Source organism: Anolis sagrei, chromosome 6 (assembly GCF_037176765.1).
Source record: "Anolis sagrei isolate rAnoSag1 chromosome 6, rAnoSag1.mat, whole genome shotgun sequence".
NCBI lineage: Eukaryota > Metazoa > Chordata > Lepidosauria > Squamata > Dactyloidae > Anolis > Anolis sagrei.
In genome coordinates this window covers 107010578-107033932 of record NC_090026.1, presented here as the reverse complement: position 1 = coordinate 107033932, position 23355 = coordinate 107010578, and the positions used below count along the sequence as shown (strand labels likewise).

The following is a 23355-nucleotide window of genomic DNA, read 5'->3' as shown; positions in this document are numbered from 1 at the left end:
TTTTCCACAGATGATGTCTATTGGGAGTGTTTTGATTGTGCCTTCCTGGATGGCAGGGGGTCGGACTGGCTAGCCCATGGGGGTCTCTTCCAGCTCTAACATTCTATATCAGGAGGAGGCAATCTGGGGTCTAATGGATACACTTTTTCTCTGCTGTCCATCATCTCATCCTGACCAAGGCCAACCCTTTTGGAATCAAAACGTTTCCTGTCTTTCCTTCAAAGAGAAGAGGAAGGGGAGGAAAGGGCAGGGAGGGGATTTGGGAAAAACCCCTTTCCTGTTTGGTTTGGTGTAGATCTGATAAAGTGAAACAAAATCAATGAGTTCTCTAAAGTACCCATTATGCTATGTTGTTATTGTAAGAGCAAAGTTATTGCAATCACTTTGATCACTTGGATTCTGCTGAAGCTGTTCTTTTGTGTGTAATATCACTTTTTAAGTCCCTGCATTTAGAAGCATGAACATTTTTCAGTCATCATTTTTCAATAAAGGCAGTAAAATTAGAATGCCAAGAAAACTTCAATCCTGCTTTTGATTAAATCAAACTTTTATTTATTAACACACTGGAATTTGAGCTACTCAACCATCTAGTCAATTCAAAACAACACATTACCAAGAATATTGCTTGCCAACATAACTTTCATGTAAGGCTTTGCCTCCCCATGTGGGTGGATGCTATTTTGAATGAAGTATAATCTAGAGAACCTCATTCTTCTAATATGAAAATCACTCTATTTTTGTTCAGTTTACTAATGCGATGCCATTATTCAATTTTTTAAAGCAAGGTACATTACATCAGATAAAGTTGAGTACAATATCCACCCTGTATTGTGCTCACATCTACTAATGTTTCACAGCGTCTTCCCCTTTTCTTCCGTTATGCCATAGAGAGGATTAGCAAAGGACGTAGGCATTACATCATTGTTGCAGAAAACCTGGTTTGAGTGGAATAGAAATATAAAGTTATAGCAAAAATGGGGGATTAATGGCTTACCAAAATCATATCAAAATCAGGACTGGCTCATGCTGAGAAAACTAGAATGATGCCCGCCCAACATAAAAACCAACCACATTGGCAACTATCGCCATATCTATATCGTACAATTAAGTGCCATCTTTATCTTACAGATCATTTGTTTTGCAAGATACTTGAAATTCTAAACCAAAGACCTATAACTGTAACTATAAATGCTTTCAAGAATTCTAGGTATCTCATCAAATTACAAAAGTTTGGTAGAATGAAACTATGGCAGTTAAAATAGCATCAAATTGCTACGATTATCTATTGTAACTGCACAGTGAATTTTGGTTCAAAATGAATAATGGAGGAATGTCTTTCAGTATATCTAAGAAAAGGTAATGCTAGTCTAGGTTGATACGGGGCCATGCTACATGGCAAGCACTGCCCCTCCTATCTCTTAGATCTGTTACTTCTAGTGGCTAACGGTAGTACTGGTCCTGCACTTTCACCATCCAATTATGTGTTTACTAGGGCTGGGCGGTTTCGTTTCGTTAATTCATAATTCGTTAATAATTCGTTAATTTTTCCAATTACAAAACGATAACGAACCATTCTGGAGCAATTTTTTTAAAAAACGAATTTTTAAACACGTTTTGTAAATGCTTCGTATTTCGTTATTGTATTCGTTTCATTATTGTTCTGAGGTCGTTTCGTTATTATTTCCACATGTCTGGGGCAAGTTTTTTGTTTAATTAGTGAAAAAAAATTATAATATCACACCAACAGTCAACAACAGAGGGAGAGGGAAGCTTCAGAAGTTTTTGGAGGTTTTTTAGCGTATTTCGCGGTCGCGTCCGCCATTAACGAATCGATTCGTTATTGTTTCGGAAATCGATTCGTTAATGTTTTGTAATTTTTTTCACATTTACAAAATTTCGTAAATATCGAACTTTTTAAAAGGAAAATTTTGTAATTATTTTAAATATCGAAACAAAAAAAACCCCCAAATACAAATCGATTTTAGAAACAAATTTTTCCGTTGTTACCCAGGCCTAGTGTTTACAGAAGTATGCTCTTACCAGTTAAAATAAATATGAATGATTATTGCTGAAATGGTCACAAAACTATTACTTGATATAAGAATAGTTCTTGGATTGTCAGCTGATGTACACAAATGCCTTCTTCATGGGAGTCTGTTGTATATTCACAACAACCCAGTGAGTCAGTTTAAGTCAGGAGACAGTAATAAGCACAAAAAGGAATTTCTATTTTGATTTGAGATTATACCCAAAACTGACTGGTATGGTAAATCCAAAATTCTGTACACTGGCTATATTTTAGTGCCCCCCCCCTCTCTCTGTGTGTGTGATTGAGAGACTGACCAGAAAGACCTCTGTCTTGTCTGGATTAAGCTTCAGTTTGTTGGCCCTCATCCAATCCATCACAGCGGCCAGGCACTGGTCCAGGATCCAGGGGGCTTTACTATGCTAAAAAAAGCTCCAATATTGCTAAAGGTAATATGTTTTAAAAATAGTGTAAAGTTTTGTGGTGCTTTAAAGCTTCTAGAAGACTTGGTTTTACTGCAATGTACTAGCATACCCACCTCATCATTTAAAAAAAGATTAGAGGGTAGTTTGGAAATCAACCCTTTTTATACCACTTTTTAAAACAAGACATATGATTGCAGATGATATCTGCAGCAATTAAAGCATTCATACACCACAATACAGTGACTTTCATGTTCTGAAGAGGTTATATCCACAATATATATATGAAAAGGCTCCATCAATCCTAGTGCTGATTGCTATGAGTCCAAATTATCCAAAACCTTCAGTATGTAGGTTATGGCAATTATGGTACCAAATTAGCAATAGAAAGACCAAGCTTTCTCCCCTGAACTATTTCTCTGAATAATTTCACAGAGCTAGTCTTACCAATAGAAAGGAAAAAATAAATTCCTTCAGCTGGCAGATATTGTTTAAGGGTGTTGGGTGATAGACCTTTATGTGTGTCATACAGCTTGCCTTGTACCTATCTCTCTCGGTTTCACCACCTTCACAAATATGGATATTGGAAATGTGAGACAGGACCATTCTAGGAATTTTCTAGACCCCCCCCCCCCCCAATTAAAACTATGGTCACTTTCAAGAGAAGCATGCCATAAAATCACATAGAAGACCTAGAACATTTCCTGGGAGGTCATATTTTGTCAGATGTAGTAAATGAAATCATGGGTTTCCAATCCCATGGAGTATAGAAGTTGTATTATATATCTTGGACCAGTCCTGGTAGAGAAGCTGCCATCTGGGAGTGCCTTAGAAATAAATCCTCTTTTTCTCACATATTATATAATATTTCTGTGGCCTCAAACCAAATGCCTGGGGTGCATATGAAATTCTCATGCATGACCTGTCCCATTAATTTTAATGCCAAGGGTGCTTTGGTCTATGCAAATGGGAGGCAGGACCAACAGGGAATTGAATACTGAGCTGGGTTATACTACTTAAGCATAGATTGTGATATGCAGACAGCACAGATATATTTCAGATTTTATATAGTTACAAAATGAACATTCTTGGTAATGTGACTCATGGGACACAGTTCCAAATCTCAATTACTAAATCCTTGGTAAGATTATTGATATATGGTAGGCTTTTACACAGGTGTATGGAAGAAAGCCCACACTGTGCACATTTACTTAAGGAAAAAGAAGATAAATGTCAACCTCCAGGCAATGGACTCCGTGCGTTTTGTCATTCTAGACAGTTGCTAAAACCAACTGCCTCACTGATAAAGGGCTGGACTTCTCTCTGGATAACATGGGCAGATGTAACTGTAGATTGCCCAGCTTATGGAATTTGGCTGCCAGACTACTTCAGAAGAAACTATAAGATTACATATATTTAAGTGAAAACTTCGATGGTCGCTTAAGTTTTGGAGTACTGTTTTGGAGTAAAATCATCATCATCATCATCATCATCATTATCATCATTATCCTGCTTTATCTTTCCCAAAGGAGACTCAAAGCATTAGCATACAATTTAAAATATACAAATATGCAAACATTAAAACAAATATAAACAGTATTTTAAAAATTCAGTTAAAATCCATGTGCATATACCAAATGCTTGTTACTGTGTAGAAGAAAACTATGGTTCTATTGACCATTTAAAAAGCAGCAGGGTTGAATCTGACTGAAATCAATATGGGTTTCAATGGGAATTGTGATTAATAGTCTGACTCCAATCAACAATTAATGCACTTGATGCAACATCTATTGGAGTAAAATAATAGAATCTACAATTGGACACTTAGGCATAGATATGTCCAGTATATTGAGGCTATATATGACTGCATGCTATAGGTATTTTTTCAAAGATTAATAAATGGACCCTAGGAACCAAGGTCCCAAATCTCTTCTCCTTTCATACTAGAGCTGCTCTTCCCATTAGGTAGTACAAAGTAATGCAGTACAGTGAAAGGATGGAAGGACCACTACTCCAAAGAACCATATTGTCTATTTTCCAGAGGTGCCTAAAAACAGGAAATGGACAGGGAGGCTTTTCAATGTAGGATACAGATGAGCTTAAAAGAGCTAGTTCTGCTAATTGTCTGGAACAGGAATACCACAGCAAGGCCTGCTAGAACCCCAACACTTTACTCAGAGTGATCTTCAAAGCAAGGTGTTATGTCCTTAGATTGCCAGTGGCACAGGTATTTTTCAATGTCACTCCACCCACAATACCTTGCTTGGATAGAAGGTATTCAGAGCAAGACATTTGGGAAAAATTAAGTGGTGAAAGAAGGAGGCCTGGGGCTTTTGAACTGAGAAAGAAAGGGGCCAATGTCACAACTCTTCCCACCAGAAGGGAGGAAGAGCAAGGAAAAGGAATATTGTGCTGGTATCGTATTATGGGAGCTGGTTTGGTAAAACGGTTAGAAGCTAGGGTTCAGATGCCCACTGGGTGACTCTGGGCAAATAACACTGTCTTGGCTTCAGAAGAAGAAAATCCTCTTCTGAATAAACATTCTCAAAAAAGTTCTGTGATAAGTTTGCCTTAGGGTCTTCATAGATAAGAAATTACTTGAAAGTATCCTCACCTATCATCATCATCAACAACATCAGTAAACCTAAATATTTTAAAGGCACTTGATCCCATCCAGATTTGGAAATTAAGTAGGGTTAACCGCAGTTAGTACTTGAAAGGGTGACCGTCAATGAATACCAGATGCTGTGGGCTATAATTTAGAGGGAGGAGTTGACAAAACTACCTCTGAGTATTATTTGCCTAAGAACTCAAAGAAATTCATAGAGTCACTATAAATTGACAGGTGACTTGAAGGCACACACACACACAATCAATGTCAGACAGTTCTTGTGGGTTTTTTTCGGGCTATATGGCCATGTTCTAGAGGCATTTCTCCTGACGTTTCGCCTGCATCTATGGCAAGCATCCTCAGAGGTGAGGTCTGCTGGAAATGGGGAAAAAAGGGGTTTATATATCTGTGGAATGACCAGGGTGAGACAAAGGGCTTTTGTAAGTTGGGCTGGGTGTGAGTCTTTCCACTGACCACCTTGATTAGCATACAATTGGCTGACTGTGCCTGGGGCAAACTCTTCTTGAAAGGTGATTAGATGTCCCTGCCTGTTTTTCTCCCTGCTGTTTTGCTGTTGCAATTTTAGAATTTTTTAATACTGGTAGCCAGATTTTGTTCATTTTCATGGTTTCTTCCTTTCTGTTGAAATTGTCCACATGTTTGTGGATTTCAATGGCTTCTCTGTGTAGTCTGACATGGTGGTTGTGAGAATGGTCGAGCATTTTTGTGTTCTCAAATAAAATGCTGTGTCCAGGTTGGTTCATCAGGTGCTCTGTTATGGCTGATTTCTCTGTGCCCCAGGCACAGTCAGCCCATTGTATGCTAATCAAGGTGGTCAGTGGAAAGACTCACACCCAGCCCAACTTACAAAAGCCCTTTGTCTCACCCTGGTCATTCCACAGATATATAAACCCCCTTTTTTCCCATTTCCAGCAGACCTCACCTCTGAGGATGCTTGCCATAGATGCAGGCGAAACGTCAGGAGAAATGCCTCTAGAACATGGCCATATAGCCCGAAAAAACCCACAAGAACTGAGTGATTCCAGCCATGAAAGCCTTCGACAATACAATCAATGTCAGAATTATCTATTCCTGGAGGGCACAATCTGCAGCCCTCCAGGTGTTTTGGACTTAGCTCCCAGAATTCCTGACCACTGGATAAACTGGCTAGGGCTTCTGGGAGTTGGTGGCCCAAACGCCTGGGGGGCCACAGGTTGTGTGGGCCTCTTCTAAACCAAGCAAGGCCGTTTTCATGCTATTGTTCGGATCCTCTCTCTTAATTTTCTAAATTAGTCTCTTAGTAAAGCAGCTCATGCAACTGGGCCACTCCATTAGTATTCCAGGAACAATTAACAAACTTGAGTAAAACATTATTTGTAAACATAAAGATGAGTTTAAAAGGGGCAATTCCACACCTACTAGTAATAGAATGGAATCAATTCAAAAATCCACCCCAAGGCATACATTTTTTTTCAGAAAGCATTTTAAAAAGAAAACTATTCACACATACCTCCTGCTGTGCCTGCCATGGAGAAACACTGATCCGAGCTCCCAGTGAGGCAGAACACTCTGTAGACTACAAAAGAGACGAACATTGGCTTCAGGGCAATCTTATTCAGGACTGAAGAGAACAACAGTAATGTTGCCAGGCCAGCTCTATAAATCCAAAAGCTTACAGGTTCAAACAAGAAGGAGGATGAGGAGGATGAAGAAAGGAAGTGAGGATGGAAAAAGAAAATACTCATCTCATAATATCATAAGCTGCCTTGGGAATCTAGTGGCTTTATAAAAATGCCAGTCAAGTATCACAAGCCAGTTCAGCTTCTAGCATGAATTTTTCACTAATCAGGAGAGTCAATGGCATTATGTCCCCAAACTTAATTGATTTCTATGCTCATCGGAAAAATAAATGCAAATGTGACCTAATAAATCTTCCCCTTTCAATTCTTGTGGTGCTGCCTTATTTATAAAATTTGATGTCTTTTATATAGGATGAAACTAAAGGTATGAAGTTTTTTTTTAAAAAATAGTCTACAAATTATGCCACTGTTTATTTATTATTATTTATTTACATTTCTACCCTGCTCTTCTCAACCCCCCCCCCCCCCCCCCCCCCGCGGGGACGACGACGACGACTCAGAGTGGCTTACACTGGCAACAATTAGATGCCGCAAATATAACAAATAACAGCAATATAAAACAATAAATAGAACAATAGATTAAAAACAACTAAACATTATTATCACAGTCATATAGTCATTTCCAATATTATCACAGTCATATAGTCCAATTCAATGTCCAAAGTGCTATCATGCCTGCTGGCCAAAGGCCTGGTTCCAAAACCATGATTTCAGTTTTTTCCTAAAGGAAAGAAGGGAAGAAGCCAACCTGATCTCACTGGGGGGGAGGATTCCATGGGGGGGGGTCACTACCGAGAAGGCCCTATCCCTCGTCCCCACCAGACGCATTTGCGAAGCTCCCTGGTTGATCTTAAACTATGAGGTGGAACGTAGGAGATATGTTCAGACAAGTAAGCTGGGCTGGAGCAGTATAGAGTTTTATAGGCCAAGACCAGCACTTTGAATTGTGCTTGGAAATGTTTCCAAATGCTGGAGGCTGCAGAATGGAGATTAGACACCATGGATGAGAGGTCATGACACACCAATATACCCATGGAGGAGGTCCTAGAAACCACATTGGATAGGAGAGAAGAAAAACTCCCTCCTTATTATTCCATACTCTCCCTGGCAGAAATAGCCTGGGATAGATGTTATATAAAGAATTTTATCATATTAAATCACAATTTGTATTGGCATATCCCATGGCTCCTAAAGTTACTAATTTATATAGAGAGTTTGAAAAAAGAAATAATAATTCCCAATAGGGAATATAATGATAAACTAATATTTGGTTCTAAATTCCTGAATGATGTTTTCTATATTTGGAGAGTTAATGAAGTAGATCTTGAACAATTTCACAATACAATCAATTTCATTAATTTTTATTTTCATGTTAGCAAAACAAAAGTTATTTTTGAGATCTGACAGTTTAAAAAGAAAGGATCTCATTACCTCCGTACAGAGAAAAGCCACTGATGTCAACATCTATCTCAGATTGGATAGCTCACATCTCAAAGCAATGAGACACAATTTCCCCTATAGCCAACTGTTATGATTAAAATGGAATTGTTTTTAGGAGGAGGAATTCCTACATATTTTCAAAACAACCTATTGAAAGAGGGTATCCATTACATATGGTATCCAAAAGATTTGTTGTCTGAGCTGGTTTGGAATTGTTACAAAAACAGCACAGGACACAGACCAACCATCTCTATTGCTCTCATGCATTCAATCACAATTAAAAATATATACAGGGCTTCTTAAAAAAAACCCTCAGGGTGTAAAAAAACACCAGACATCTCCTTTAAAATATCAAGAAAAACCAGAGATGTTGTTGTAAATGCTGCTTTCAGAAAGTAAACCAGTGGTTCCTAATCTTTTTTTGACCAGGGACCACTTTGACCAGAGATCACACTCCAACATTAGTACCAAAAGGGTTACAAATCAGTTTTTGGTCAACTTTAGATTCAGTTTGGTTATTTGGGGTGCTGGTTCATTTTGAAGTGCATTGGATAGACCACATTGGCTCTAGTTTCTGATACAGAACATATGCCAGCCAGTAATCACCATTTGCTTGCCCACAGAAAACCATTATTTAATAAACTTTGGCACTGTTAAGAAGGTTTTGCAAGACCAGTTGCTACTATTGCAATAGTGTAGTAATAGTGAGGCCGCAAACCATATTTTAGTTCTTGTGGACCACTGGTGGTTGGGAATCACTGGTCTAAACAAACACCACAAATACCATAATGGATGCAGCGAGTCCCAGAAGACACCATTCCTGTGGCTGTTGTATATATTGCAAACATATATCCAAATGACTGAATTTATAAAACATAATGATTGACAGAGATATATTTTGACTCATTTTAGCACTTGTAGATGCAGTTTTGTAATACGTGCCATTCAGTCCAGGTGCAAAAATATCCTGTATGTGAGAGAACATCAAGACCCTCCCACCTAAAAAAAAAAAATCCAAATGAACAACAACAACAAAATTCAATGGGAGCTTCTTTGGTCACCTTTGAAAACGTACAAAAGAACTGATCATTATGAAAAAGCTCTGATGAGAAAGAAAGTGGAATTAATTTTCAAGCTGAAATCTTTGTCACCAGGACGTCTCAATAAAGATCTAGATCTCCTGTAATTGATTGAAAATCACTCCACCCCACATGTAAAAAACAAACACAAAAATGTAACTTTTCAGCAAGATTGTATTAGATGTCCTTGAAGCTGATTAAACTACATTCTCTAGACCCACATTATTTCTGCCCATCTGTCAAAATGTATAAATAATAAAAATAAAATCATTTTCCTCTTGTATTGTTCATGAGTCTAGTTAGTGTAGAAAGTATATTTGCAAGTCCAGACATTGCTGTTGTTAATTTAATTAATGCTATGTATGTAATTGAACACAAAACTGGTATGTTTTATTATGGTAATTTATAAATATAATATTTTATTTATATGTTGCTCTTGTAGGAAAGATTTCAAGTTAATATATGTATTTCTGTTTATTTTTAATGTAACCCCAAAAGAAGGCCAATCAATTTATGTACGGGCTGAAATGCATTGGGCTTTTAAAAAGAATAAATTCCGACCATAAATAAGCACATGAAGACCAGTCTCCCTTTTCTGCTGATTTACAATGCATGCTTTTCCATGTTAATTCTTACTGCAAGTAGACTGGCCCTTATGGATGTTCACTTGGAACTCATATTGTGTGTAGTAGAATTTATGCTTCAAAACTGTAGGGGAATCTGAGCTGTTAAGACTAAAAAATAACCCTCAGTTGGGGGTGATTTCACCATAAATATAGCAGAGTTACAGAAGTATACTTCATAACCAGCAGAAACTTATATGTGGTGAAGCTGGGATAAACTTCTATTCTTAGAATGAACCAGGATTGCAGAATTCAAAAATATTTATTCAAGTAAAAGAAATACATTCTAGATAGAAAAGGTATTGGAACTAACTAGCTTATTAAATCTCATCTTCTAAGAAAGGTAAAAGGAAAAAAGGTCAAAAGATCATAGAATCATAAAGTTGGAAGAGACCTCGTGGGCCATCCAGTCCAACCCCCTGCTAGGCCCGTAGCCAGGATTTTGATTCGGGGGGGGGGGGGGTGAGTCTGAATGACAGAGGGTCTACCCTAGCAAACCTTTTGCATTGTTACCCCAATACCTCCATGCATATGGGATATATGGAGCATGGTGATCAGATCATGATATGAATAAACATAACAGTTTAAATAATGTACCAGTAAGGCCTTCTCGTGGACCACTATGAGAATTTCGGGGGGGGGGGGGGGCTGAATCTCCTCAAGCCCCCCCCCCTCCCCCGGTTACATGCCTGCCCCTGCCAAGAAGCAGGAAAATCGCATTCAAAACACCCCTGGCAGATAGCCATCCAGCCTCTGTTTAAAAGCCTCTCCTCTCACATATTTATACATGGCTATTATGTCTCCACTCAGCCTTCTCTTCTTCAGGCTAAACATGTCCAGCTCTTTAAGCCATTCCTCTTAGGGCTTGTTCTCCAGATCCTTGATCATTTTAGTCACCCTTATCTGAGCACATTCCAGCTTGTCAATATCTCTCTTCAATTGTGGTGCCCAGAATTGGACACAGCAGGTGTGGTCTAACCAAGACACCCTCCCAAAAGATCTCAGACAAGCCCCTACATTGGCAGTCTTCAGAAAGGAATTGAAAACCTGGCTGTTCCGATGTGCCTTTTCAGATTGGGAACCCCAGCACCAAATCCTAGAAGCACCTTAGTAGAACCAAGATCACTGCACACTGCACATCACACTTATATTTAATCCTACATCCCTCCTGCCACACCAGCACTTTTAACCCAATACCCCTACTCCGGCCGGCCCAGTTTTAATAGTGTCTTGTTGTATTGTTTACCATTATTGTTTTTCTGCTTAACTGTTTTAATTTGCTTTGGGTATTGTTTTGTTGTATGGTGTTTTGGGGCTTCGGCCTGTGTAAGCCGCATCGAATCCCTTGGAGAGATGCTAGCGGGGTACAAATAAAGTAATAATAATAAGAATAATAATAATAAGAATAAGAAGAAGAAGAAGAAGAAGAAGAAGAAGACAGAATAGAGACGTAGCATGACTTCCCTGGATCTAGACACTATACTCCTATTGATGCAGGTCAAAATCCCATTGGCTTTTTTTGCTGCCAGATCCATGCAACTGCATTTTGCCTAGAGAGAGAGGCAAAATGCATCTTCACTGGAAGAAAGTAAAAGGTAGAAGATACAATGGAGGATGTTACCTCACAGAGATTCCACTGCTACATCTTCAAAGGGGGAGAAGATAGTGACAAGGAGGAAGAGTAAAAACAAAGCCCTTCCTGCGAAAGAAATCATGCATAGGAATGTGGTGGTGGTGGTGGGGGGGGGGGGGGAGAAATCCCTCACTCTAATCTTATCTCTAGTCTGGCTACTCATTGAGCACTGCAGAATGGGTGACACAAGAGACTTGTGCAGTCCAGGGATGAAACAACCCAACTAAAAAGAAAAGTGCATGGAAGGCTGAACTTCCAATACTGTTTAAACTGTACTGGTTCCTCTTCTGAGAGATATTAATCAATCAATTAATTATCAATCTTAAAGAAATGTAAAGGGGAGCTGGGAGGAAGGTGCCACCCCGCTCCTTCAGGTTCTTAGAGCCCAAAGAACCAGAATGGCAATGGGGATTAGCCCCCAGGATCTTGGAAGGTAGTCCCAAGAGTCAATCCCCACAGGCCCAGCACCTGAAAAGGTGCTGTAAGGTCCAGAATAAATTGAGAAATCCTAGTTTATTCTGGATTAATTCGGATTAATTTGAGGTGTCATTTGGACACCTCTGGTTAATCCAAAACCTGCCATGGGTTTGGGCCTGTGTGAAAGGGCCCTAAATGAATCCTTCTCAAATCTGTTTGAATGAACATAGGAATGTACATCTGAAATGGGAAGACTGCAAGAAGATAATTCTTTCAGACATAACCCTCTTACTACTGAATGACAAAATTGCCACTGAATGAATCTGATCTCAAATCAGATGTGAGAAGCTTTTTACTGGAAGTAAGTGCCATGCCATGGTTAATTTTACTTAAGAGCCCATGAATTTTATTGCATATTCATGAAAAGATAAAGAAAATGTTATTTGCCACTGCTATCTTGTGCTGCAGTGCTGATGAGAGCCAGGCAGAAAAGATGCAGTAAGCTTAATTTGCTCCTTTGATTCCAAATCATTCTCAATAAAACCCCTTTGATTAGTTGTTTTTAATAAATAGAGTTAATATGTGTCATAAGACAATTGCAAAGTAATTGTAAGTGCAATCAGAGGAACGATGTGGAGCTGTAACACAAAGTAGTGTTTCGCTTGCCCTGAACATTTTTCAATGTTTGCCCTGGATTCACATTTTCATGATGCCTGAAAGCTTTACACCCCAAATGGATGTTTAATTCCATTTGTAGGTTTTCCACAGATAAGAACAATAAACTCTTTAATGTGATGTCTGCAGATGGGATTCAGGGAGCTCAATAGAATGAGTATGTTTTCTGCTAAATTTGGTTTGGCCTCAGCACAATTTTACAATTGTGCACATTGTGACATTACAGAATTAAAGAGAACAAAGTACACACACACACACCATGAGTTACTGCATTAGGCAACACCAATCCTAGTGACACCACTAGCCCTACCTTAAGGGATACATAGGTAACCTTTCACATTGAAACATTGTTGTTTCCTAAATGCAATAACATGATTAGCAACTTCTGTCAGCATGTTTCTACTTTACTAGACATCAATCAACATAACTATGGCTGTAGATATGTTCTTAGTACTGAATTGATATCAAAGTGGAGTTTACTAGTGTCCTGAGAGTACATTGTTATAGAAATCTTTCTTCAATTGCTATTAAGGATGTTCTACTTTTGTAAAATTTGCCGTCTTCATTGAAATACCTTAGCTGAGGGATGCTCACGATGCTTTTGATGAGCAATATCCTTGGAAAACAATTGCAGCTTTATATCATCTACTTCCCAATGTTTATGTCAAACACTTCCACCTACCTTTACACTCTGAGCCTCATAAAGTGGGTTGTCAAATGCTGTATTGAAGTTCTCTTCAGGTTTTCTGTAAAAAAAGACACATTGTTAAAGAAATAGTGAATTAAAGAGTATTTCATGTGTATGTTGCTTCAGGTTATAAGTCAATGAAACAAAGGAAAAACAAAAACCAAAGTTAGTTGGCTGATGACACTGTAGTAAGAAAAATTACATAGTGAGGAATATAACTGATATTGTTAATTTCTATACCTATCTAATACTGAGAGCCAACATGATGTAGTGGTTTGAATGTTGGACAAGGACTCTGGAAGTTCAAATGTCTACTCAGCCATGGAAACACATTGACTTTGAGCAAGTCATTCACTCTTTACCCCAGAGGAAGGCAATGGCAAATGCCCTCTGAACCAATCTTGCTGTGAAAACCCTGTGATAGGCTTGGTTCACATATGTTCACACATGATCACTATAAATTGGACATTCCTTAATGGCAAACAAACACAGCAACAACAACAGTGCATTGATCTAACTGGTAGGACATGGAGGAGGTTCCCCTAGCAGATCTTAATCCTTAGGCAGGTATATAGAAAGATGTTCCCTCAAGCATGAAGATCCCAGCATTTTAAGAAATGTACTACCAACCAATGCATTTTTAAAAGAATAGCATTACATACTATGCATGATATTCCAGCAGAGCTTCTGCATTTTGCACTAGCTTCAGTTTCTGAGTCTTCTTGAAGGATTGCCATATGCAGAGTGCATTGCAGTGATCTAACTGGGAGATTGTCAGTGCATGGACTGTGTCTAGATTATTTCTTTCTTGCTGGTGCATCAACTGAAGCTGGCACCAAGTACTCTGAAATACAAAGTAGCTCGGGCTCAGTAGGGTTTGAGCTAGAAACAGTGAAGAGTTACATCCCTGCTCCTGCAGGTAAAGAGCAACCCCATACAAAACAAGGTAAGTATTTACCCCATTCCCAGACCCAAGAGCTACCAGTCCACTAAGCCTTCATCTTTTTGGTATTCACCTTCAGTTTACTGGCCCTAATCCAGTCCACAAAATAGACCTGCACAATCTGCAGGCCTCCAGCTGTTTGGGCCTCCAACTCCCGTAAGTTCCAGCCAGCGGTTCCATTGGCCAGGATTTCTGGAAGCTGAAGTCCAAAAACACCTGAAGGACCACAGATTGTACAGGCCTGCTATAAAAGTATCCAGGTACTAGTTTAGCGCCTGCATGGTCCAAACTGACACCAATGATAAGGCAAAACAGAGCTGAATATCATCAGCATCCTCTCAATGGTCTTAACCACTGGCTGTACTAATTAAGGATGATAGGAGTTGTACAACATCTGAAAGGCTACATCATTCTCAGCCCTATATTAAATCAGTGAGAATTTGGTAAGTCAGCACTTAGGTAACTTATTCTGATTTGGCTACTGAATTGGGGAATAGTTGATTTCAGGTATTTTTGGTTTTATTGCTGCAGACAAATACACAGGGCTTGAGAAAGTCTGGGGTTTTTTGGACTGCATCTCCAGCATAGTCAATTTCTTCAAGCACTGTTTTAATACTTACCTCCTCCGAAAATGATCTGGGCTCCTACTGCAATTATAACACCAACATTTCTTTTTGTGTTTTTGTAAATTATGTTTTTAACTATCCCTCAGGATTATGTGGCATAATAATATTACCTGTGATTCCAAAGGAACATTCAAATTTAAGAGTTTTAAAAAAGACTCTCTGTGAGGGACTTAAAATTACTTTTGTCTCTTTCCTCTATAAACCGAATGAGTAATTTTAAGAGCATGGATCTTCTGTAACCACTCTGCAAACAATTTTCTGTAATATTATTGGACACTCAGCCATTTTTCATTTGCAAGTATCGTTGCTTTCACTATTAAGGTAATGATTAATTCTTGTTAAGCTTGGTCTTTACCGTGTTTTACATAACTAAACAAGAAAACCAATGGATTAAGAGGAAAAGCTATTTCAAAAACTTCCCTGCTAATTTATGCAATTTTAACACAAATGGCCATTCACATATGATAATACTCTTATTTAGACTGGTTCCAAAAAGAGCAGCTTAACCTAATAGAAGTTTTGTTTAGTTATGCCAATGTCATGTATCAGTGCTGTAATATTTTATAATCAGTTCCTGAAGACTAGCAACAATGGTCACAAATAATTATTTCATGAATATATTTCAGAGTTTAAAAAATTATTTTGCAGATGAGGAGCTGTAATGCCATGCTGAAGCAAGTCATATTTTCTCAGTCCTGGTGTTCTCAAGCCATGACACCCCTTCCCCAAAGATCATTAAGACAATTCATACAAAATATATGATTTTTTTCTGTATTATTAAAACAATTTCCGAGTGTCTGAAGTTGCGAAATTCTGAAGCGCTAGAGGTTTCAGAATGGACCTAGCAGCAGTGGTACCCTAAAACCTCTATCACATCTAACTTTTTAATCAAATGTATCAATGTGATAGCTTTTGTGTAACTTGTATCTTTTGTGTACTGTGTCAGTTCCTAAAAGTATAAACTGTACCAAATGAAATGTATCAAAACATATCTAAGAGGCAGCTACCTTTCCATGCCTTCAGTTTGCATAATTTCTTGGGAAAAGAAATCAGTCAGGGTCCCTCAACCTATTTCTCAAGTCAGATCAATATCAGAACTTTTGTGTGTACACGTGGATAGATTATCGTCCTTGTCAGTTGAACAAGCTCTGGATGTTTGTTCATTTAATTTGAAGCTGAGAGTCTGCTGCTCCCAAAGAAGAGAGGGATCAGCAGAAATGAATGCATGAATTCTCTATACAGATAGCCAAACCCCTGATTATCTGGAATCACAACCTTTGTCTTTTGGGTCTTGCACTTTTGTTTCACACGGAACTGGACACTTGAATTAATTAGGGACTCATAAGCATATTCATGTCACCATTTCCTCCTGTGCTTCCCAAGGGGCATCTCTGCAATGGACTGCCTCTTTAAACTGTCAAATCACCAGCCATCCTTCTTCCCACCACAAAGAATTTCCTCCTGGAGGCTTTGACATCAAGGGGACCCCTGGCTAATTTGGGCATGGATCCTAACCTGCCTCTATTTTCAGGCAATTGAGAGGGAGCAGGAAGTCTGAATAGCTGCCAGAACTGTATAAGATGTCATTTATTTTTCTTTTAATTATTTAATTTGATCACAACATTGAAGGCTATCTGTGTATGATCATTTTTTCCCCTCAAGCCTCCTTGCATCCCTTTTTAACATTTTTTAAAGACATGGACTGGACTATGCATTGAATAGATAAACAACTGCTATAAACTTAGCCACATGTAATCATGTTAAATCTGGGAAATGGGAAATCTATGCATTCTGTTCTCCTGATGCCCCACTACTCTAATTTGGCCTCCATCTGGATTCATTATTATTTCATTGTTAGAAATATAGCAATCTTCCTGTCTCGGTACCAGATTGTGATTGAATGAGAAAATTCACCACCTTAGTGGCAAAGCATATGTGTTACATGCAGAAATTCCCATTTTCAATTCCTGGCATCTTCAAGTGCTACTGAGAAGACAATTTTGACCCATTGCTGACAGTATTAAGGTAGATGAACTAAATGATATGTTCATATATATGGCAACATCCTATGTTCCTTGTCCACATTATAATTCTCGGAAGAAAAAGTATATGAGAATGAGAAAAAAGCAAGAGGAAATTAGACACTGGACAATGAGTGGTCAACATGGAATGGAATAGAATAGAGCAAAGTTTTGTTATGTGACAAAAATGCTACTGCAGACAAACCTTGAATTTGAAAAGTCTATATACCCTGAATCAATTATTCTGCATGGGTTCAAACTGTCTGCTAACTGTTTGCTTGCAATATCCAGAGCCTTCTGTGGTTGCTGTGATTCACCAGTCTGCTCTGGTTTCTTCAGCTTCAATTCATGATTTGAAATTCCCTTGGAATTTTCTGGGGATACTCTGCTCTCGGTCCCACCTCCTTCGCAGGTGTGGCTGGTGGGGACAAGGGACAGGACCTTCTCAGTAGTGGCCCCTTGGCTGCAGAACTCCTTTCCCAGTGAAATCAGATCTGCTCACTTCCTCCTGTCCTTTAGAAAGAAAGTTAAAACCTGGCTATGGAACCAAGCGTTTTAAGAGTAGTACAGGGCAACATGCAGCTATGAAGTGAATGTAATGTAATATAGTTGGAATGGCTTCTGGATTATGATTTCAGGTTTACATGCAATGTTTAACAGCTTATATAATGGATTTATATGCTTTTGCTTTTACGATTGTTTACAATTTTAATGTGGCATTGAATATTGCCAATTTGGAAGCTGCTCTTAGTCCACTCCAGGGTTGTGATAGAGAAGGGTAAAAAGTGCAGCAAATAAATAAATAAATAAATAAATAAATAAATCATTCACCCCATTTGTTTAAATTAAGCATGGCAACCCTCAACTTAAGGCCTTTAGTTTGACCACATAGGTAAAGGTAAAGGTAGTCCCCTGACATTAAGTCCAGTCGTGTCCGACTCTGGGGTGTGGTGCTCATCTCCATTTCTAAGCCGAAGAGCCAGCGTTGTCCGTAGACACCTCCAAGGTCATGTGGCTGGCATGACTGCATGGAGCGCCGTTACCTTCCCACCGGAGCGGTACCTATTGATCTACTCACATTTGCATGTTTTCGAACTGCTAGGTTGGCAGAAGCTAGGGCTGACAACGGAAGCTCACGCCGCTCCCCGGAATCGAACCTGCAACCTTTCAATCAACAAGCTCAGCAGCTCAGTGCTTTAAACCACTGCGCCACCGGGGGCTCCTTTGACCACATAGCCATTTCAAAATTCAATTTGGAAGTGATCAATTTAGACTTCTGTAAGAGCCTCCTCACCAGAAATCCATTAAATAGGATCAGGAGTGTAGCTATTGAGAGATGTGTGTGGTTGGGCGGGTGGAAAAAATAAGAACTCCTCCCCTCCCCCCCCAACCCAAATAAGATTTCTTAATCCCTTCTCCATCTTTCTCTAATTTCTGCCACGAAAAGCAGAAAAGCAAAAATAAAAGCAGCTTATTCAGATTATGACCCATCAAATAATATTTCAAAAGGTGTCTAAAAGCTTCTGTATGAAAGTTAATGAAAGTTCTCTTTCCACTGGCATCATGTCCCATTGCACACAATTGATCAGGGAAAATGGAGCTTATTCTTTCCATTCAGCGGATGCCTCATGTGTCAAGATGGACTCTAGTGATAGTCAAGTGGTGCTTTTGTTGATTGGCTGAGAATTTCTGAACTATTATGTTTCCTTGCTTGATTAGGCTCTTAATACACAGCCCAAGGCTACCTAGTTCTGCACTTCATCTCCTTCTCAGGCATTTTCTGCCCCTTCACATTATTTCTAATGGGGTCTTCATACTTCTCATCACTGTTACGCCCAGCTCCATCTCAGAGGATAAATGACTTCGTTTTCTTTGAAAAGCCAAAAGAACATCTCGCCCTATTTTTTTGGTATTCAGTTGCATGCCTACATTATGATGTTCATTGGTAGTGTGTTTTTGGAAGAAAATTAACACTAGAACAAATCAGAGATTTTTGAACTGGATGATGAATTGGCATTTCTAACTGGGTTTTAGGAGAAATAACTCTGGGACTCTTTTACATTCCACTATTTTAGTACTATTATTTCATGCGGGGGAGTAATTAAAAGAAAGGAAAATGTCTCATCAAGAATTCTGCCTCCTCGAGAAACATTTCCTTCAATCATCAAATTTGTAGATTCAGACATATAAAACTTTTTATTTGCTGTGTTTGCATTCTTTTGGCAACATTCTCTGTCCCTGTTCTTTGAATGCCTTAATTAGATTTCAAAATGCTCAGCTGAAATGTACTTTAACGTTAGTAATTTAGACATTGACATAACATTTCATGGGGAAAGCAGAATTCTTTGGGGGGGGGGGGGCACTGGTCTCATTTTGCCCACCTCCCCATAGCTAAACTACTGATTGTATAGAAACCAGGAGATTGTAGTCTGAGGTGGCCTCAGAGATCTGGCCCTTGTTCTCTGCTCTTCTCTAGTTGTTTGATCAATGACTTCTGACTTCTATTGGCACTGTCTTTTTCATTTTGGGTTGTCCTATCATAGGGTTTTTAAGATAGAAAGCTTCAGAACCAGCTCACCACTGCCTCTTTCTGTGCAGAACTAACACTGTTAGCTTGATACCACTGTCGTTGCCTCTGAGAGATCCTCAACCATTTCCCCCCCATTATCTTATTGTCCGATATCTGTTTTGCACATTTAGTCTGGCTCTTCAGTAAAGACCTGGTTGACATAGGAGACCCTACAAGGAGTACTGCTACCATCAGCCTTGCCTCTTACCTCACAGACGTATAAAATCTCACCAACATAGAAAGATAGTGCCATGGTGCTCATTTGTATGGAACTTAAATCCCACCGAGCTCAATGAGATTCATGTCAGAGTTGACTCAGGTCTAAACTGTGCTGTTGTTGTTTATTATTTCAGTCACTTCTGACTCTTCATGACCTCATGGATCAGCCCACGCCAGAACTCCCTGTCAGCCATCACCACCCCAGCTCCTTCAGAGTCAAGCCAGTCACTTCAAGGATACCATCCATCCACCTTGCCCTTGGTCAGACCGTCTTCCTTTTTCCTTCCATTTTCCCCAGAATCATTGTCTTCTCTAAGCTTCCCTGTCTTCTCATAATATCGCCAAAGTACTTCATCTTTGCCTCTACTATCCTTCTCTCCAATGAGCAGTCGGGCTTTATTTCTTGAAGTACGGACTGGTTGGATCTTCTTGTGGTCCAAGGCACTCTCAGAATTTTCCTCCAGCACTACAGTTCAAAAGCATATATTTTCCTTCACTCAGCCTTCCTTATGGTCCAGCTCTCACATCCATAGGTTACTATTGGGAATACCATTGCTTTGACTATGCGAATCTTCGTTGCCAGTGTGATGTCTCTATTCTTCACTATTTTATCAAGATTGGTCATTGCTCTCCTCCCAAGAAGTAAACATCTTCTGATTTCCTGACTACAGTCTGCGTCTGCAGTAATCTTTGCACCTAGAAATACAAAGTCTGTCACTGCCTCCACGTTTTCTCCCTCTATTTTCCAGTTATCAATCAGTCTTGTTGCCATAATCTTGATTTGAACTGTAATCAATAAAGTAAGCTACAATGTATATCTTACACCATGGTCTGCATGTGGCTTGAGTACTCTGGATTTGATTTACTTACTTGGCAGAAAAAAGTGGGTTTATAAGTTCAATAGTCATTTGCTTTAATAAACCAGTACAGCTACATTGGATTAAATGTATTTGTTCTGGCTTTTCTAAGTATCCTTCACCTATAAGATAAAATGAAACCAGAATAGTCATAGGTAACCGAAAACACACTAGTCACCTGAAGATCTTTATCATGCTTTGCTCTTATTCAGTCAAGGAGGAGATTTTCCAATGAAAGAGTGAAACTGGCACTGGCTCCCAGCTATTTTCTGGTCCTTTGCTCTAAAATGAAACCTCTGGAGTTTAAGCACCATTAATATGCAAAGCCTTCATGGTTCTAGCACTTGCGAAAATTCTGTACAAAACATTTATCACAGTACTAACTGGAGGCAATGGAATCTTTCATGGTAGCAATGCTACAATCTTATGTCAAACCACACAGATGGTTGTGGTTGAGTTACAAGTCATGCAAGGGCATTTCAGAGGAGGGGCTGAAAATGTGATATTACACCTCAACAATACAAGGAAGAAGTCTTCTTGGAAATATGACTCTTCCAATAACAGTGAGACATGTGGAATTCACTGTGACCAGCATTTAGTGGACTTGTCTCCACTGATATACTGATATACAAGTATTTAGAATGTTGCCCAAAGGACTAGTCTCATGCCAAGAAATCCAGATTTTTTTAAAACTGTCGGGTAAAAGCCATGGTTTTTTTTTTAACTGAATGAAAGCCCAAAGAACCACCTTGCAAGCAAATCTTCAAAAATCTTGTCTGTTTGGATCTCAGTGCCTATGAAAGAGTACAGGGTTTTTTTTTCTACATCTGCAACTTGCAAGCATACTGTCAGCAGCAGACCTTCATGTAATAGAAAACAGCAATTTGGTCTCTCTCTCAGCAACTATATTATGAGGATCTTCAAAGTAAACACTTGATAATCATACTGATTCTTTTGAAATTGGCATGCATATCTGCGTAAAGTCTTAGAAAACATTTTCAGGGCCAGTGGACCAAGTCCTATGTCTGAAGAGGGTTTTAGAGTAAACCCATAGATCAGATTTGAAAGGCCAAGGGTGACACTACCACATCTTTCAGGCCTGAATTTTATCCAACTAGTGTAAACCTACTGAAGCCATGGAAATTACCTTAATCTTGGATTGGTATAGTTGAAATTAATAAAAGCATTTAATTAGAGTTCTGTCTACATATTGTGCAATTATCTCATTCAAACCAAATCCTGAGTGGTCTGTCAGTTCAGGGCAGCAGGCAATGGGGTTCAAAAAGCCAGCATGGCCTCTGCAGTCAGTACAGCAGTTGTTCTGTTTGGATTCAGCAATACAACTGTAATCTGCAACTTGCAATGTAAGACTGTGACATGGGGGTCTATACGTGGGCCTACTCCAGAATGTATGATTAGCTGTGTAGCTCCAAAGATCAGAGTCAATGGTAATGCATCCTAGGCCCCATTTACACTGCCATATAACCCAGGTTATCAAAGCAGATTATGTGAGTCCACACTGTGATAGAATTCAGTTCAAAGCAGATAATCTGGATGTTATATGGCAGTGTAGAAGGGAAGGGGCTCTAGTTAATTGCTTTGCCCATGAAAGATCAAATTCAGAACTTGCATCCATTGATGTATGGAAACTAAGTTTTATAAACATAAAAGTTTGTAATTTTTAAAATACATTTTGCATATAGAAAACGTATTTGTACTTGAGTCCTAAATATATGTACTTAATTTTGTACTTAAAGGTATGAGGAACTTTGAATGTGATTTTCGTGCTTCTTGGCAGAGGGTTGGACTGGATGGCCCACAAGGTGTCTTCCAACTCAATGATTCTATAATTCTATGATTCTATGAACTCCCAAAGGTATTCCAGTGGAAGCTTGTATTGATTTGATGATACATTTGTCCTTGAGAAGGTTTTGAAAAAGGATACTTACTCCCTGATACTTTTCTCTCTATAGCTACATTAAATTAACGTTGCTGAATTTGTACGAATACTGGAGTTCACATTGTCACTTGAACTGCACACAATGCTTAAGCAATCCAGTTGCACCGTATTCTCTTTTGAGACTTATATCTATTTAAAGTCATCTAGGGTTGAAAAATGTTTGTTTTCCTGTTGATAAACAACTCAAGGTGAGACTTGAAAGCTGAACCAAGAAAATGGACCATATTCCCCTTTCTTTGTTCCACTCCAAGGTCTGATTTTCTTTGTAAACAATGAAAGGATTCACTCACGTTCTTGCCAATTTCCTCTTTGAAAGGAGGCATGAAACAGTGGCTGCAATTTCAATCAACAGCAAAGCTAATCCAATACTCAGCCCAGTCCAAGTATCTGCAGAGACAAGCAAAGAAATGAGATAAATACCTAAAACAAACATTTCTACAACATTGCCTAAAGTTGATTGATTTCATCGAACCCACCATTTTGAAGGGGACCAGGAGTCTCAGCTTTCACGTTGCAACGGTTGCCCTTCCACTCTTTTCCACATCTGATGACAAAGGGAGAAGAGAATATTGAGACATGTGAGAAAATAATGTATAACTATCTACAGTGAAACAGGAAACAGTGAAAAGGGGAGATATGCCCAGTTAAATGCGCAATTCCAGAGGTTAGCCAGAAGAGATAAGGAACTATTTTTAAATAAGCAATGCATGGAAGTGGAAGAAGACAACAGAATAGGAAGGACAAGAGACCTCTTCCAGAAAATTAGAAACATTGGAGGTAAATTTCAGGCAAAAATTGGTATGATAAGAAACAAAGATGGCAGGGACCTAACAGAAGCTGAAGAGATCAAGAGAAGGTGGCGAGACTATACAGAAGATCTGTATAGGAAGGATAACAATATCGAGG

General features: G+C 39.0%; 1 protein-coding gene across 1 annotated transcript in view; it reads right to left on the bottom strand.

Annotated features, from left to right (window-relative positions):
* Positions 1-529: 529 nt before the first annotated feature.
* MALRD1 (MAM and LDL receptor class A domain containing 1) overlaps positions 530-23355 on the bottom strand; it is a 230601-nt gene continuing 207775 nt past the window's right edge. The window contains 6 exon segments of the mRNA XM_067470328.1: positions 530-870; positions 873-935; positions 6570-6635; positions 13249-13312; positions 22740-22836; positions 22926-22993. Coding sequence (XP_067326429.1) covers positions 844-870; positions 873-935; positions 6570-6635; positions 13249-13312; positions 22740-22836; positions 22926-22993 — 385 coding nt within the window. The 3' untranslated portion in view covers positions 530-843.